The 17,832-nt window shown below is 40.4% G+C and overlaps 2 protein-coding genes across 5 annotated transcripts in view; one reads left to right on the top strand and one right to left on the bottom strand.

Moving 5' to 3' along the window:
• Nucleotides 1-2,489: 2,489 nt before the first annotated feature.
• Nucleotides 2,490-17,832, bottom strand: part of LOC148371313 (uncharacterized) — a 40,336-nt gene continuing 24,993 nt past the window's right edge. The window contains exons 1-4 of one of the 2 annotated variants that reach the window (XM_088329331.1): nt 11,471-11,603; nt 7,325-7,383; nt 5,858-6,428; nt 2,490-4,981 (exon numbers count right to left, since the gene is read on the bottom strand). In XM_088329331.1, the coding sequence (XP_088185457.1) occupies nt 4,697-4,981; nt 5,858-6,428; nt 7,325-7,362 (894 nt within the window). In that variant the 5' untranslated portion in view covers nt 7,363-7,383; nt 11,471-11,603 and the 3' untranslated portion in view covers nt 2,490-4,696. Of the gene's footprint in view, nt 4,982-5,857; nt 6,429-7,324; nt 7,384-11,470; nt 11,604-17,832 lie in introns of those variants that run through there. The other variant, XM_088329332.1, reaches the window with a different exon arrangement.
• rpz2 (rapunzel 2) lies at nt 6,103-17,639 on the top strand. 3 transcript variants are annotated; one of them, XM_088329336.1, is made up of 2 exons: nt 6,103-6,440; nt 16,747-17,639. In XM_088329336.1, exon 2 carries the CDS (start codon nt 16,756-16,758, stop codon nt 17,473-17,475), a length of 720 nt encoding a protein of 239 aa, XP_088185462.1. In that variant the 5' UTR covers nt 6,103-6,440; nt 16,747-16,755; the 3' UTR covers nt 17,476-17,639. The 3 variants fall into 3 exon arrangements, with proteins under 3 accessions (XP_088185462.1, XP_088185461.1, XP_088185459.1); XM_088329335.1 differs by lacking the exon at nt 6,103-6,440 and adding an exon at nt 14,945-15,026; XM_088329333.1 differs by lacking the exon at nt 6,103-6,440 and adding an exon at nt 15,129-15,306.

Here is a 17,832-nt window from a genome sequence, read left to right as displayed (position 1 = left end):
AAAAATGGGGAGATAAATGGAAAAAAGAAAGAAAAAGGAAGAAATAACCAAATAAAGAATGAAAGGAAAAAAAAGAAAAGAGGAAAGATGAAAAGCAAAAGAAATAAAGAAAAATATAGAAAAAGAAAGAATGAAGGAATAAAAGAGAAGGGGGGAAAAAGTCAAGTCAAGTCATTTTTATTTGTATAGTCCTTAATCACAATAAGTCTCAAAGGGCTGTACATATTATAAACTACCTTTAATAATACAATTAAAAAAGGGAAAACGAAAGCAATGAGAAGATAAAATCATTACTTAACGAGGATGTAAATGCCCACCAAACCAAAGTAAGGACACGAAATAAAAGTTGAGAAATGGAAAAAGGTCAGACAACACATTACTATCCATACAATTGGTAAAATCGAAAAGTATAAATATTGATATTATAATGAACAGCAGAGAATACGAATATTATCCATTATGCTTACCTTATAGACCAAGCATTTGTAAGATTTATAGTCGGAATTATTTATCTCGCGGTGAAAAGTATTAACTAAATAAAATTTTATGAAAGATAACACAAAACTGCAAATATTATTATTATTATTATTATTATAAGGTTTTACAGGTATTACGGTAATTAATTATAAACTGCCAATCAAAAAATACACAATTTACATAGGGCGCTGCTTAAGGGAGCCATCTTGCGGTAAAAACGTGATATTACAGTACATTGTACCGTTTTCACTACGAGAGGTAATACAAGTCAATAGAGTATTGTGTACATAGTATTCTGTTTATATTCATCTCACAATGGAAACTAGTAATACAATTGATTTAAATTATATAGAAGATGACCAAAAACAAATCCCTCATTGCCGATACAAGAGAATGTTAATTTATTTTCAACACAGTTTGAAGCAGTTACCTTGTGGCAATAAGGTTACTTTACACTACATTCCGTACTGATTTAATTCGAATTAAATTGGACATAATTGTCATTGCATTGTTCACATTTAAATAAGGTGTGAAGAAATAAGATTAAAAAAGAACATTGAAATACATAGACAATGAAATGGAAGTCAATATTGTTTAGTGCAAAACTGTTAAAATTCATATATTATTTGTTTTGTCTGTTGTGTATCTATCTGTCCACCCACAAAAAGAGGGTAGGAGTTTATATATGACCACCATCTTTCATAGGCAGTCAGGTAGGTTGATGTGAAAAAAATGCTTAAAAAGCTCACTTAACACTTTTGTTTTTATATATATTTTTCTGAGAAAGGCACTCCACTATCCTCGACCCGAATGACTTTTAATATCAACACTATCTCTTACAGACAGTCAGGCAGGTTGCCCTAGATGTGAAAAATGAAGGGAATAAAGCTGACTCAGCACTTTTGGTTTTGTTGACTGAGCATTTTGTCCCAGAAAGACATTCCACTCTCCCAGGCCAGACCGACAGCAAATACCAACATAATCTCAGGATTTTAGTCTGCTTTTAAAGGCTCTATCTTACTCTTACCCAAAAATCTTTTTGTGTCTTAAGGCGAGTGACGCTCTAACGGTGCATAACCATTCTAGTTTATCTTATTTTGTCTTTAGTGTTTATTACATGTTTACCTTGGAGGGTCGTGTATAATCTCCTGAACATACAATGTTTCACCGCATTGATATCAATCACAATAAAGACTATTCTATTCTATTCTCATCTCCTTATCTCATCTCATTAGCTGTACCGCTTATCCTTATTAGGGTCGCGGGGGGGCTGGAGCCCATCCCAGCCATCTCGGGCAGTGGGCAGAGGACACCCTGAACTGGTTGCCAGCCAATCGAAGGGCACACGTGGACAGACAACTCACTCGCTCAGTCACACCTAAGGACAATTTGGACCGGCCAATTCACCTGAAATGCATGTCTTTGGAATGTGGGAGGAAACCGGAGTGCCTGGAGGAAACCCACGCAAGCACGGGGAGAACATACAAACTCCGCACAGTAAGGCCGGTAGCTGGATTTGAACCCACGCAGGTGGTTCCCACGACCTCAGAACTGTGCCGCACACGCGCTAACCACTGCGCCGCCGTTGTCGTGATTACCTAACCGGAGTCACCTGAGGTAATCAGCTGGTGTGCTGGAACGCGATCTCTTGATTGGTGGAAGTCTACTACATAAGCTGTCAGCGTCCAGAGATGGAGGTTCGAGTGTCTTCCTCATTTCCTGAGTGAACCTCCAACATTCAAGGTACCACAAGCCCATGTATATTCCAAGTCTGATTCTCGTTGCCTGACCCTTGTCTGTTAAAAGTCTACGATCTACTCTTCCGCCCCGGCCACCGACTTACCTGCTACGTTTCGCCACGCGTTTTCACCACGGAGTTGCCATATCGTCCCAAGAGGCTTTCCACTGCCAAGGCTCGACGTCCCAAGCCTGCTCCACCGAATCTTGTCACAATAAAGCCTTTAACTGACGCTATTGGATCCGAGTCCTTGTTCTGTTCCATGACAGCCGTGCTATTCCATTCTATTCTATTCTATACTATTCTATTCCTTTAAAAATGATCACAGGCAAAACAAAAGAAAAAAATTGTGTTGGTGTTGACTTTATTCGCTAAAAACAATACAGTTTGCATTTACACGTTTTACCGTTTTCTGAATGAAAGAATACTTCTGAACTGAGATGTTTTGAATATGCCAAACTTTAATTTACATCTATAATTTCCTGTGGTGGGCCATCAGGGCCTGCAAGGCTTTCTTTACTGACCTAAAAAAATATCGGAATCATATTTTGTCCATGAATACCTTTTAAATTATTCCAAGTTGTCTGTCAGCTTACTTTCATTGTTTTCCCCCTGGTTGCACTGCTTCCAGTCTTGCTATGTTCACCTCCTACCAGTCCTATTTTGAACCCAGTCCAGATGAGTGAATCAGGCAGCACATTTTACATTTTTTGCTAGTTATTAAGTTTAAGTTTGTGATCCTTTCTTGCTAGCTAGTGTTGGAATTTCTTGTTAAATCAACACGAACTGAAATTAATCATCTGACTCCAATTTGTGACCTTTCCCAATCACCATTCATCCAAACAATTTGTGCGCTCTTTTCTGCATAGAAAGTTCTCAGAAGCCGGCGTTTTCACTCACGGGTGGATTTTATTTCTAACACACAAAACACTACATCTCTGCACGCTTCTCCTTCCAAAAAACGACTCTTCTTCTTCTTCCGAGTTGCTCAGCAAAGCATCTCCTCCGCCCCATCGCTGGCTCTCATTGGTCCCCGTTCCCGGAAGAATGGCGGGTCGACTCCTCCACGTAGGCCCTCAGACAGCTCGTAACCTCCCTCTGCCTGAGAGCTGCCCCAGGTCAAAATTTACGGTCTCCCGAAAACTTTGGCACAAAGCACAAAGAGTCCAACAGACAAACCCAAATTCAAACTTCCATATTCCTTTACTACCTAGCTTTGTTTTTGGCTTTCTATCTTGGTATTTTAGATGGCTTTTTACTCTTTTGGCTCGCCATCTAGCTCTCGATGTTTTTTTTTTTTACCTGTTTACTTTTTTAGATAACTGTCAAACTACCTTTTTAGCTATTTTGCTAGCTTTTTAGAACATTTTTCATGCTATCTAGCTACTCTTTTAGCCCTTTTGCAAGTTACCAAGCTAAATCTTTGGCCCCTTATAGCTACCTAACTAGCTTCGCTTTTAGCATTCTATCTGGGTATTTAAAGGGCGTTTTACTCTTATTGCTAGCTATCTAGTTCCATTTTAGTTGTTTTTTAAACCTGTTTACCCTTCTAGCCTACAATCACACTATCTTTTTAGCTATTTAGCAAGCCATCCAGCTAAGTTCCTAGTTTAGAAATTCATATCAAACTGGGTGCCCTTTGCACTAATTAGTAATAAAAAAGTAGATCGACGCTTGAAAAAGGTTTGAGAACCCTGGTCTAGAAGCTAATTATGATATGAGAGTTGCCCTGTCCAGTGTTGAACCCTGTTTTGATTTACTGTGAAAAAATTTGAGCCAGTAAAATTGAGTACCGTATGTTTTTTGTACCAGAATGGTATATCTGTGTCCAGCACCACATTATTGGCAAAAGTTGAAGTTTGGGGTCTGTGAGCTTTTTGAACGACTCACTGGGATTCAGGGCCCAGGTTGACTTTGGGAACCACTTTTTTAGCCAATCAGATTTCAAGTTGGCAGGCCAGCGCTTGCTAGTGGGCCTTAGGAAACGTCGCCAGTTTCACAAACTGTGATTGGGTAGGGGACTGTAGCGGAATTATCATAATGAAAAGGTTAAAAAAAAAAAAAACCCGAGTCAACTGCTTCTGTTGAGTGGACTATTTCCGAATCGAACCGAGAATCGAATCGAATATGTTAAAAATATGAAAGGACTGGCTGGAGTTTTAGCATTAACTTTAATGGCGTTGGAAAAGAACTTCTTGATGGAACCAAAATGCCTGGAAGGTGTACGACAGAGTAATAGGAATCTTCTTGAGGAAAGAAAGCAGGGATATTGTGAACAAACAAAAATATTTTTCGGAGTGAGTAAAATGTGGCTATATTCCCAAATAATATTGAAATGTTATAAGATTATTATTTATACTTTGTTATATGTTTTGCGGTTGCAGATGCAGTAAATGTTTTATAGCCATAAAACAGTTATTGGGTGTTGTATTGATTCACCCTACTGAAGGCCAAGGTGTAAAATGCTGGGCCCTCCACCCATCAGATTACCCCTGCTTTCAATTGGAAGTCAATGATGGTTTGAATCATAGGAGCAGCAGGAAAATCCATGCATATGATCCCAAGGCGTTGGTTTGTATTGGTTTTGGCTCTCAGGAAGTCATAAAGCCGGGGGTTGACACGTTGAGCCACTGCCCTTGGGACAGCGAAAACACCTGCACCGCTGGTGTAGGTGAGGAAGACCTGGTCCAAATTTCCAGTGGACGCCGCCTCGAGATGTTCGTAGACACTCTGCCACTTCTCCTCCACGTGCAGAAGCGTAGGAACCTAAAAAATTGCAGTTATAAAGCTTATCAGTAATGCCCAAAAACATAACATTTATTAGGGTCTAACATACCACCAGAGGGCCCCAACCAGGGTTTGAACTGGGCACAGGAGTGTCTAACTATCACACACCGGTGCCTAATTATACAGAACCATTTAAAAGGACATTTTGAACATCAATTGTTGTTGGGACATTGTCAACTTCTGCCACCACGCCAGATTTGTTTGTGTTTATTTATGGTATTTCTTTTTACTTTGCTCATTGCAGTTTCTATTTCCAGTTTTAGTTGTTGTTTCTAGTTTGGACTTTGATTGTTGTTTCTGGTTTATAATTTTTACATTATGTTGTTGCTTTATCCCCACTTCTTTGTTTGCTACTTTGCTTTTAGTGTAAATAAATACCGTCCTTGTTTTGAAGATCCAGTTCCTGCTTCCCCCACATGGGCCCATTTTTCTACCATCAAAACATAAAAATATCTCCATTTTAAACTGCTGGTATTAAACAATAAACTCCACCCTTTTTATTTCTTTAAATATACATCGCGTGTTAAATTATAGGACAAGAATAAATTAATTGCAATTGTAGTTTAATGGGAATCTAACAGTCAAAGCTCAAGCAAAATGTTGACTCATAGCTTAGGTTAAGTTTGAACTTAAGTAGACACTCAAGATGAGAAGAGAAGACATCAATGGATTTTAAACTTGCAGGGAGAAACCTTAAGGTAAAATAATTTCATTCCCTGTCTCTGCCCCAAATCAGCCCTAAGAGTGTGCAAATCAAAGAACATCAGCATGATTGGCTGATAGCAACAATGATCTCAAAACAATAAACTAAGGAGCACAATAATGGTCGAAATGAGTACTAACGCTAGGCAGTACCTTCCATTTGTCGGCGATGTTCAATGACCAGTAGCGCATCCCCAAGTCCGGCCCAGGAAAGTCTTGCAGGATGATAAGCTTACCCCGCGCCTGGCTCATGGTAGGCACGAGCCGGCTATGCCACAACATTTCCCAGCGGGCATAGCGCCGTATGTGCTCCACCACTGCCCCGTATATGTTCTTGGTCTCGCTCAACTCCTCCTTGACGCGCATCAGCACCGTCTCGCTCGGATGACTCTCCAGGAAGTCCCGCACGGCCTCCAGCACATGGCCAAAGTGGGCATGCTGGTACGCCACCCCGTGGTGGATGGTAAGGTTGCCCTCCACGTGGCGCACGCGCACGTCCAGGAAGCGAACGCCGGCGCGCAATTGGTCTGCCAGGTTCCACGTTTGGCATTCGGCGTAGACGCCGCCATAGAGAGCCATGGCGTTGTGGGTGCCGGGCATGGTGATTTCGGACAGGGGGCGCTCGTCAGGTATGGCGGACATCCAGGACGGGTTGAGGAACTCCGGGTTGGGCGTGTCGTCGTAGTCCGGTCGCTGGATCGCGCACAAGCTAAAACTGCAGACGCTACCACAAAAGGCAAGTCTTTCAAAAAGTCCATTCCCACCAATATCTATCAAATCTAAACTACTTTATGAATCCCGATTTGTGTGTGTGTGTGTTTTGGTTTGTGACTTATTGTCTACGGCTAAACCAAGTTTTGTGATAATGTACACAGTTGTACTTAAAGCCTCCGCAATTATCTTTAGCTAGATTTCGTGTCAAGGCACCTTCAATCAGAGGTGGGTAGTAACGAGTTAGACTTAATTGAGTATTTTTTGGGATAGTTTTTTCTTCAAGGAGTATTTTGAAATCACTATAGTTTTTACTTTTACTTGAGTGGATTTGTAAAGATGAAACTTAACTTTTACTTCGCTACATTAGGCTACACTGAACCCTTTAGCTCGGGAGGTAGAGCGCTCATCACAGGTTGAAATGTCGAAGTGTCTTTGAGCAAACCCTTAATGTGCCTGATTAGTGTGTGTGTGTGACATATGAAGCACATTGTAAACACTAAGGGAGGGGTCCAGTAACTTGAAAAGCGCTATATAAATGCCGACCATATTAGTAACAATACTTTTACTTGAATAATTTTTTGGGTTAATCTGCTTACCTTTTGCTTCCAATAAATACCAAAAGAATCAATTAAACATCTGCTTTCGTGTGGTCTTTTGTGCGCTCTCTAATGCCCTCTGTTGGCCAAATTGAGTACTTCAGCTCCCGACCACTGACCACTCCAAGCAGCCCAATCCAATCCTCTATCTGAGCCACTTCTTCCAACTTGTCCAACACCTTGATTATTGCAGTTGTTTTTTATGCACACATGTGGCCCCTGAGCTAAAATGATTTGTCACCCCTGCTCTAGAAAATCACGATAACTCAAGAATGTGTAATAATGAAGAATACACTCCAAAAGCACTTACCCCAGAAGGAGCAGGACCTTGATGGATTGGCACCACATTTTTCCAGATGTTTCTCAATGCTGACGGCATAGATAATAAAAGTGCAAAATGAATTAAGTGTGAAATATATTCAAGGATATTCAAAAAACTAATTACTAATTAATTGATTACTGACTACAAAGCATTTCTGTGTATAAAGTTTATAATGATTTTTTGTAGGATTTTGTGAAAAATTATAAGGCCAATTCACTTACAAAATAGCATATCACTTGTTGAAATAACAATTTCCTAAATTATCTTTATTGTGATGTAAATAAAGAAAATGCTGCATTTTCCATGGTTTTAAAATGGAAAATGACTACTGCTAATATGAATATACTGTGACCTTATTTTGGTTGTATTTTCAATAAATAATTGAAGTACATAATTAAAAAGATAAACTTAATGAATGAATATATATGTTCATGTTATTGCCATCAAAATATATACACGCTTTTGACTCACAGGCAAAAACATATATATATAAAAAAGACCTGCACTTCAGGCTTCCTAATCGAGTCTGCTGCACAAAATATTTAATACAAAGTACTACAAATTTTAAAAACGTGTTTTTTTGGGTTCTTATGTCCCCAGCAGTGTGCCCCCCTCCTCCATAAATGACATTTTTCAAATGACATTATGTACTGACTTGTTTCCTTTTGAATAATGTAACCTTTCTAAATGCATTTTTCCGTATTTGCAATTTACTAATCCTACATTCATTTTAACTACAAGAAATATTTTCTTAAAGTCATGCAAAATAAAACACTTGTATTTTGAGTTTTAAATAAATTTAGTGCTTAAAGGGACACTGTGAAATTTTTGACCACTACATGTTGCTGTATAGTATCGTGCAACCAAAAACGATTGCTACAAAGCACAGGCAAGAATACAAACTAAAGTGACCCGAAGTAAAACAAACAGCACCATTTTGCCTTTCATTGTTTTGCCCAGCCTTTCACAAAGGTTTTGCTTTTTAGGGGTACCCGTAGTAACAAGATGGCGGACAATCATGTAGACTTCATATTATTTATAAGGAATACACATTAAACGACTTACGGGTATGATAAAAAATGCATGTTTGTATACTGTAATTGTATGTAATGTATTTTTGCCTATTATTTAATTCAATATTTTTGCTCATTAATGCACATTTTATTGTCCCTTAAAATGTATTTAATGTAAATAATATACACACACATGTATATATATATATATATATATATATATCTGTAAGTTTATTTATTAATAAACACATATTTAAAAAATAGGATATCTTTTTTCCTTAAGAACTGCCACGGTATCGGATCGAGGCTTTGTATCGAAAGATTCAATTACTGTATTTTCCGCACTATAAGGGGCACCGGGTTATAGAGCGCACCCCCAAAAAATAGTTTTTGGTCTTATATTTTCCATACATAAGGCGCAACGGATTATAAGGCGCTACATCGACAAAACAGTCAGATAGTTCAGTCAAACTTATTACCCCCTTAACATTCCGAAAGCTTGCAAAGAAGAAGAGTACATGTCTCAGACATGTACGGAAACAGTGTCTGTACGATGTCACCAATCACTCAAATGCATCGTTCCAAATATAATTCGGAAGGTTAAAGTCTTGTGATTCAAAAAAATGCCAAACATTTCTTAGTTTCCATTTTATTTTTTGCTGGCAACTGTGTGGACAGCAAAGTAAGAATTGTATTGTGCAGGGAAACGGGGTTCTTTACTGTGCATATGACAATAAACACTTTGAATTTAATTTAGTTTAAAAATAGACTCATCACAGAAACATCAAGATCGTTCTAAAACAAGATACCGGGAAAATGTAAAGCCGCACAGCTCACCTAAGTTCTCTTGCAGCCATCACGTTCAATAATGATACGTAACCATGGTTTTTTTACAACCGTGAGTGTAGTAAATCCAGGAGAGTAAAATATTTACAAATACAGAATATTAAAAAATGTTTTCTCTATGCCGTAGTGCAACCCAACGTGTGATTCACATTCATCTTTTTCGGCCAATTGCAGGCTTTGTTTCGCCCCTTTAGCCTATGCGAGCCTGTAAATGATAAAAAGGATCCGCCCCTTTACCTCCGAATAACTTTAGCCAATACTGACTCATTCAAATGATGATTGACACATTGGTTAGGAAACGAAACGCCGGTATATAAATGCCAGCATACACCGCAGACGACTTCACCTTCGGGGGAAAATCTAGTCGGCGGCTGCTTGCCTTAGTTGCAAGACTTTGCGACTTAATATTGATCCATATATAGGGCGCACTGTATTATAAGGCGCATGGTCAGCTTTTGAAAAAAATAAAGGCTTTTAGGTGCGCCTTATAGTGCGGAAAATATGGTAGTTCCTTCAAGGGCGGCTGCTCTGCCACATTTTTTAAAGCCAATGCGGATGCCACTTAAGGTTTTGCCCAACCCTGAATTAGAAGGTCGGAAAAACTAATTGGCAGGTGCTGACATATGGCGGGGGCAGCAGCATCAACAGGGAAGCCCAGACCTCCCCATCCCGAGCCACTTCTTCCAACTTGTCCGACGGGATTTTCAGGCGTCCGAAGCCAGCCGACAGACATAAGGTCTCCAGCATGACCTGGGTCAACTCGGGGCTTCCTGCCGGCGAGACATGCTTAGAACACCTCTTTATCAGATGCCTGAGCCACCTCAGCTGGCTTATCTCAACATAGAGGAGCAGTGGCTCTTCACTGAGTCCCTCCCGAAGGACCAGGCTTCTCACCCTATCTCCAAGGGAGAGCCCCGCCACCATGCGGCGGAAATTTGATTCAGCTGCCTGAATGTTGTTTTTTCAAGATCGTCAGTTCGTGACCATATTCGTGGGTAGAAACGTAGATTGAGAGCTATGCCTTTCAACTTAATTCCTGCTTCACCACAAAGGACCGGTAAAGGGTCCGCATAACGGCAGATTCTGCATGGATCCCTCTGTTGATCTCTTGTTCTAACCTACCCTCACACCTGAACAAGAACCCCAAATACTTGGACTCCTAATCTTGGGCAGGATCTAATCCTCAAACTGGAAAGGGCATGCCACCCTTTTCCAGCTGAGAAGCATGGTGTCGGACTTGGAGTTGCTGATCATTATCCAGGCGCTTCACACTTAGCTGCGATCAATGCTTGAGGAAAACAACAGCACCACACAATCTGCAAAAAGCAGAGATGCAATGCTGTCGCTTCAGAGCCTGTCATGGTTTGGCACCTGCATTCCTTCCCCTCCTTCTACACATGGCATTTTCCAGTCTTATTCTCCACTCCCAGGTCCAGATGCTCTCAATCATCATCATTAGCCACTCTCTGCTATAAATACCCTGGTCTCCCACTCCATATTGCTGGATCGTCATTGTACTCATCTCAAGATATTCCCTCTCCAAGACGACAAGCTCTTCATCGTAGCACAATCTTCTCGAGGTATTCTGGCCAAGGTATTCCTGAAATATTTTTCTAAAACCTTTTCCCCCCAAGACAAGTTCCTCAAGTTTCTCTCCTAAAATTGACCCCTCAGCGGCCCCGGTCCGCTATTCCTCGTCAGTAGTGATTCTGATATCATTATCGAATAAACGCCTCCTGTTGGGGTTTGATTGCATCCCGTTTTCTGACAATACTTAAACGCCACTCCTGCGGCTAGAAATTCTGTCCACAAAAGTTATGAACAGAATTGGTGACAAAGGGCAGACTTCAAACTCCCGGCTAGCAATGCTGACCAAACTCTGGCACCGGTCATACAGGGACCGAAAAACCCCAATAAGACTGTCCAGTACTTCATACTTCCAAAGCAGCCTACACAAGGTTCCACAAGTAACAGAGTTAAATGCCTTCTCCAAGTTCACTGGATAGGCAAACTCCCATGGACCCTTGACGACCCTGCAGTGGGTGTCGTGCTGGACCACTGTTCCATGTCCTAGAGAAAAACCACACTCTGGCGTCATTTTTTTAAAATGAAATAGCTCGGTAGGCTGATAAAAAAGAAAACAGGTGGCGAGACTATAGTGTTTGTGACAAGCCTTTTCAATAGCGGGCTTAAGCTTCCCGCAGCAAAGCTGCTGTGTCAGACGAGTTGATGCTGATGATGATAACGATGATAATAATAATGACGGGTTCCGTACCTCAAATCCGAAGAGTCTCCCAACCTCGCTTGAGCCCGGCAGATCGAGTGAACGTAGCCGCAAAGTGTTTTTGTGGGAAATAGCGTAGTTGAACAGCTGAGCTCTAAAGCGAGGTGAGGGGCTTGTGTGCACAGGTTGGTGTGTGTGTGCATGTGTAAATTGCCTAGCCAAAGTATTGGCTCCAAATAACTTTTTTTCCTATTCCCACATTTCAGGCTTCAAACTGAAAGCCTATTCTATGAATTAAAAACAAATTATTCAAACATTTTATATTAGATTAACAACGAAAAAAATGAAAAGTACGTGTTGCCAACTGACTTTAGAAGTTCCTTGATGACTCCTGAATGATCCAAAGTCAACTTAAATGACTAACCATGACAAACATAGTGCAACTGTGTGTCAGTAAGTTTAAGTTTAAATACATCTTCTCTGTGATGGGCTCATAAGGTCTGTGAAAGCAGACACTGAAGAACAGACAGAATTATAAAGACCAAAGAACACTTCAGGCAGGTCCCAGATAAAGTTGTGGTAACGTTAAAAGCAGGAATGGAATACAAGGAGAAAATACTACAAATCCCCCGAGCACTGTGCAAGTAATGATATAAAAGTAGAGGAAGCTTAAATCTACTGCAAACCTACCAAGACCTGGCCGCCCCACTAAATGTTCAGCCCAAACAAGGAGAAAACTAATCAGAGAAGCAACCATTATCACATTGGATGACCAGCAGGCACATACAGCTGCGGTAGAGCAATCTGTGCATAAGACAACTAATAGTCATAAATCTGCCCTTTATGGAAGAGTGGAAAGAAGAAAGCCCTTTCTGAAAGAATACCATAAAAAGGCCTGTTTGGCATTTGCAAGAAGCAGCATGGGAGGCACAAATAACATGTGAAACAAGGTGATCTGGTCAGATGAGAACAAAATTAACCGTCTGAGACTGAATGCAAAGAGGTATATTTGGCGTAAAAGTAACATTGGACATCACCCTGAAAACACCATCCCCACTGTCAAACATGGTGGTAGCAGCATCGTGCTCTGGGGTTGATTTTCTTCAGCGGGACTGGGAAGATGGTGGAAGATGCAGCCAAATACACAGCGATATGGGGCCATTCTGGCAGAAAATCTGTTGGAGTTTGCAAAAGACCTGAGAATGGAACGCAGGTTCCCCTTCCAAAAGTACTATTAACAAAAACATAAAGCAAAATCTATTACTGTATAGAATGGTTTAAAACTGACAAGATAAAGGTGTTAGAATGGCCAAGCCTATGTCCAGACCTTGATCCTAAAAAAATCATGGAAAGTTATTGATAAAGTAGAGTCAGTGTGTGTGAGGTTGTGTGCAGATGTGTGATTATTGTTTTAGCTCTTGAAAAGGAATCCTAACATTACGCAACTGCCTTGTCCGATACTATTTGGTCAGCTGTGGGTGCCAACTGCGTACTCACGGTATTCGCTTGTGCTAATGGATGAGGAGAAAATGCCGTTTTTATTTTATTGCCATCTAAAAATCAGAAATAGGTGGAATTTTAGCTTCTCGGTTGTAGATATAGGTGTTTTTTTGTTTTTTGTTTTTTTAAATCGTCTTCTACTATAGCAGATTTCCTATACTTGTTTTGAAACAATATTTTAGTGAGTTCATATATATATATATATATATATATATATATATATATATATATATATATATATATATATATGATTTGTTAATGAATTAATCCTTTTATTAGAGAATTTGGGGTTTGAAATTTCCGTTCTAAATTTAATTCAAGGATGGAAAATTTTATCAATGGTCTCAAATTTGCGGCCCAGGGACTAATGATGACTGTTTGAGGTTCTGCCTTAATATTTAAGTTTAAAAGGACTGAGTATTCTTATCATTCGTTAAAATATTTATATAATTTTAAGAAATGAGGAACAATACATGAATTTTGATACAAACGCGCATGTTTTAAAATCCTCATAGGTTAAGAAATTTGCTTTTATTTTACATAACATGAGCTAATTGTCTGCCATCTTGCTGCTAAGGGTACCCCAACTAATCTGAAATGTTTTTGTCCTTTTTTTCCTATATTCTTACTTGTTCTTTACTTTTTTCCTAGGTTTTTTTTCCTTTTTCTTATTTTTTTCTTCTTTCTAGCTGTTTACTTTTTTCTTAATTTATTTTGCTTTTTCTTAGTTCTTTGTTTTTTTAAAACAATGATTTTTCGTTTTTATTTGTTTTTTTTCCTTCTTTTGTTTTTCCCCTAGCTTTTTTTCTTTTTCTTGCTTTTTTTCTACCTTGTCTATTTTTTCCTTTATTCCCCTATTTTCTCTTTTTGTTTACTATTTCCCCTGCATGTTTGTTCCTTTCTTTCTCTCATTTCTTTTTTCTTTTCTTATTTCCTAGCTTTTTACTCTTTTTTTATTTTTCATTTTTTATTTTATTTAATTTTAGCAGAAGTAAATGGAAGGAGACCAAGAGGAAGGCTGTGATTGATGTGGATGGATGGTCTTATGAGTGCACTGCAGGAAAGAAGTCTAGTGGAAGCTAGAGCTCTTGTTGGTGATAGGAATGAGTGGAGAGGTGTTTTAAAAGGATAGTGGGATGTATGGACGCGTTCTAAGGGATGGGCAGGGCACCTGTATGATGCAGCAGGGGTAAACCAGTGAAAGCTGTCGGGCCCTGCTGTTGAACAAAAGAGTGTGTTGTGTCACCCTGACCCGAGTGACATGGCCGCTTTCCTGTATTCCGTTTCATCTGGAGGGACGAAAGCATTACCAACTTAGGCGCCGAGGTGCCTAACTTGTTTAGGCGTTTGGGCATTTGGGTTGGGCATGGTCCAAAAATGTTTGTGTGTGTTTTGTGCTATTTTTTCCCTTTTATTTTCTTTGTTATTGTGTGTGTTTGTCTTGCTGTCAGTCACCCCTCTTGAGGGATATGAACCAAGGTGGATAGATAGATGGATAGATAATTTTATTTTTCTTTTGATTTTTTTTTTCTTTACATGTTCTTCCCTTTTTCACCTTTGCTTTCTTTGTTCTCTTCTTTTTTCCTTCTTTTTTCATTTTTGTCTTTTTCTTTTCTTTTACTCCCCTTTTAAGTCATTTGGTGCATAATGTTACGTAATAATTGCTAATACGTCGATTTGAGCAAAAAAAGGGTAAATGGTTAATGGTAAATGGTCTGCATTTATATAGCGCTTTTGAAGTCAATGAAGACTTCCCAAAGCGCTTTACAATGTGCTTCACACTTAACCATTCACTCACACTCACACACCAATAGCGGCCGTGCAGCCATGCAAGGCGCCAACCTGCTTATCGGGGGCATTAGGGTAACAAAAACAACCTGAAGAGCCGCGCTGGAGCCAAATCTCCTCTTTTAAATGAGCCGAGCTGAAAAAGCCTTTTCTTGAAAAAACAGTATGAACCCAAACTAGCAGTAGCGGGCGGGGCGTTCGCATCAACCAATCACTATAAGGGAAGCTTGAGTCATTTCCGGGTGGGCTGGAATTAACTAAAAAAATGGTGGCCGAGGCATACAGGCAGTTCCTGTAGGCAAAAATATCCTTATCACTGGTGAGTAAACATTAAACACGGGGAGGAGTCGCTTGTTTTTTTTTTCTTATTCTTTTATTGCTTGTGCGTTTCAATTTGCAGACAAGCAATGGCGCTGGGGAAGATTTATTTGGGTGATCAGGAAATGGGTGTGAACTTGTGATTGTGAACTACATCGGGAAAATGTATTTAAAATCGGTGAAATGGCGTGTGACCATGGTGACACAAGGTCTTGTTGCTTTTATTTACATCATCTAGGATTCAATTCACATTTTGTGATTAAATGATGATCTCCGACGAGGTGTGTGATTTTGAATAGTAATTTGTCTTTATTGTTATTGATGTCAACGTGGCGAAACATTGTGTGCAACTATACTTGACGTGGCACATTTAATACAGACTATAAAAAAGAAAAATAAGAAAAAAGGCTAAAATATTTACAGCTTCGACCTGGAGGGAGGCGGACGGCCCCAGGCTGTACTTGCCCAAGACACATCATAGGTGCCCCTACAATCAGGGTGATTAAGGCAGGAGTGTCAACTCAGTTTAGATCAGGGGTTATATGGTCTAAAAGACATTTTTGAGTGAGTGAGTGAGAAAGCAAGCAAGAAAGAAAGCGGGAAAGAAACCAGCTACAGTTGCTCTGTGAGTGGTTTCTGTCTTTGGTGACATCCAGTGGATATATTACAAACTGAAAGTCGTTTTTCTCTTGTGCTCCTCTCAGCGTTTCCTCGACTTTTATCCTGATACTCTTGTATCTCTCTTTCCCTTTAAATTCTTTATTATATGTTTATCCTGGATTGCCAAATCTAATCTCGTTGCATACAATGTTTCAAAATGTTGATATCAATGACAATAAAGACGATTCAATTTAATTGCTTGTGGGCCCCAGTGAGAATGTTTTTTTTCTACCATGTGGCCCCCAAGCTAAATTGAGTTCAACTTCCCTGCTATATATGCCCTTTGTTGTAGCTTTCTAGAAGAAGAACAAGGTGGCGGATAGCTTGCAAGTATCCAAAAGATCCTCAACCCTAGAGCTAAGGTTCCTTTTTTATGTAATTATTTTACTACTCTTGCCCCCATGAGAAGGGTTTATTTTTTATTTTTTTTTTATTTTACCATTTTGCCCTCTTGCTACAATGACTGACACTCCTGCTATATACAGGGTTCATCCGATTGTTTGAAATCCTTAAATGCTTGCATTTTTATTCTGAGTTGTCAAGGTTTGAAAAGTGCTTGATTCTTTGGGGGGGAGGAGAGCGTTCCTGTTGCTTTGTGTGTGGCACCTAGCTTTAGCAACATCGAGGGGTCATATTTCAAACTGCAGCTTGTTTTTCTATTGCGCTTTGTATGGCGTTGACTCGCGGGCCTGAATAAAACACTTAGTGTGCCTGATCCAGCCCGCGGGTTGCATGTTTGGTACCTGTGCCTTAAGAGGACAGATAAGCAGACTAAAATGCCAGGCACTGGGTAAATTGTCTTTGAAAGTGCCTGAATTTTGCCATGAAAAAGGTGTAACAGCCTTGTGCATTCGCAATGATCGCAGCAAGGCTTTAAGGCTAGGACCTTAGCTTGGCCTTTTGGCTGAGAGTAAGAGTCCCGGCTCCTAGGCTTTGTAGCGTATTATGAACTGACCGATAACGGATAATGGATAATGAATAAAGAAGATGGAACAATAACCCTTATCCCCCCCCCCCCCCCCCCCCCCTTTGTATTTATGGCCTTTGTTTTTGCTTTGTAGAAGAACAAGATGGCGGAGGGCCTGCAGTTGAAGGAAACGGCCATCACTGTGCTGACCTGCATAGAGAAGGTGTCCTCTTTCGCCTCGTCCATCGACCCTATCTTCGGCATCGTGGCCTCCCTGGTGGGTGTGGCTCGCAAAGGTCTCACCGACGGTGAGGGTCACGAGCTGGATAAGGACTTCCAGGCCATCCACAGCAAACTGGAAACCATCTCCGAGAAGAACCGACAGTGCCTCACACAGATCCGGATCGACGAAGTCAACGAGACCTTCGGCAAGTACGAAGAGTATATCAAACACCAGTACGCCGCATTCAACACCATGGTGGCGCAAGTCAAGAAGGACCCAGAGAACATGCCGCAATACATGGAGAACTTTGAACGGATCTACGAGCGGGACAAAATGGACACCGGCTTGGATGTGTACTACCGCGGCGTTATGGGGACCGGGTCGCTCTTCGGCAGGCCTCTGCTGAGGGTGTACTTGGAGAACTGTGACGGAAACGTGGAGATAATGGAGAGCCATTGCTCGCACGTCGCCCACCTCTTTCACGTGGGCCTCATCGCACTCATGGCCTACACTGTGGTTACTGAGGACGACCAAGAGGAAGTGCGTGAGAAGTGGGCTACGCGGGTGCGAGAGATCCAGGAGAAGATGCAAGAGGTGCTTGCTCTCTGCAAAGACAAGGATTTTGACTCCGCTTCGGGTGAAAAGAGTCCTGATTCTTGAACCTGGTCGGCTTGTGCGGTAATACCGCCAAACTGTGGACCAATAGAAATGCTGTGCAATCGTGTTATTATTCAAACAACATACGTGTAACCTCAGTTTTGGTTTTGTATGTTACTGTATTGATAATCGCATATAGTCACTTAAAATAAAACCTGTTGACGTGGTGGTTTGTTGGTCTGCTTGGTTATATATCCAGAATTGGTACAGGTGCTTGAATATTATATATTTTTTCAAGGTTTGAAGAGTACTTCGATTTGGGTTGAGGTATGTGTAAATGAAGTTGTTGCCATGTTTTTTTAAATAGTCTGCTTAAAAATGAAGCCAATGTTGCTCTCTGGTGGCATTGCATTTCTTTTC

Source organism: Urocampus carinirostris, chromosome 2, assembly GCF_059441175.1.
Source record: "Urocampus carinirostris isolate Australia breed hairy pipefish chromosome 2, RoL_Ucar_1.0, whole genome shotgun sequence".
Classification (NCBI taxonomy): domain Eukaryota; kingdom Metazoa; phylum Chordata; class Actinopteri; order Syngnathiformes; family Syngnathidae; genus Urocampus; species Urocampus carinirostris.
The sequence above is the reverse complement of the archived record's forward strand: the minus strand, read 5'-3'. Positions and strand labels throughout refer to the sequence as shown.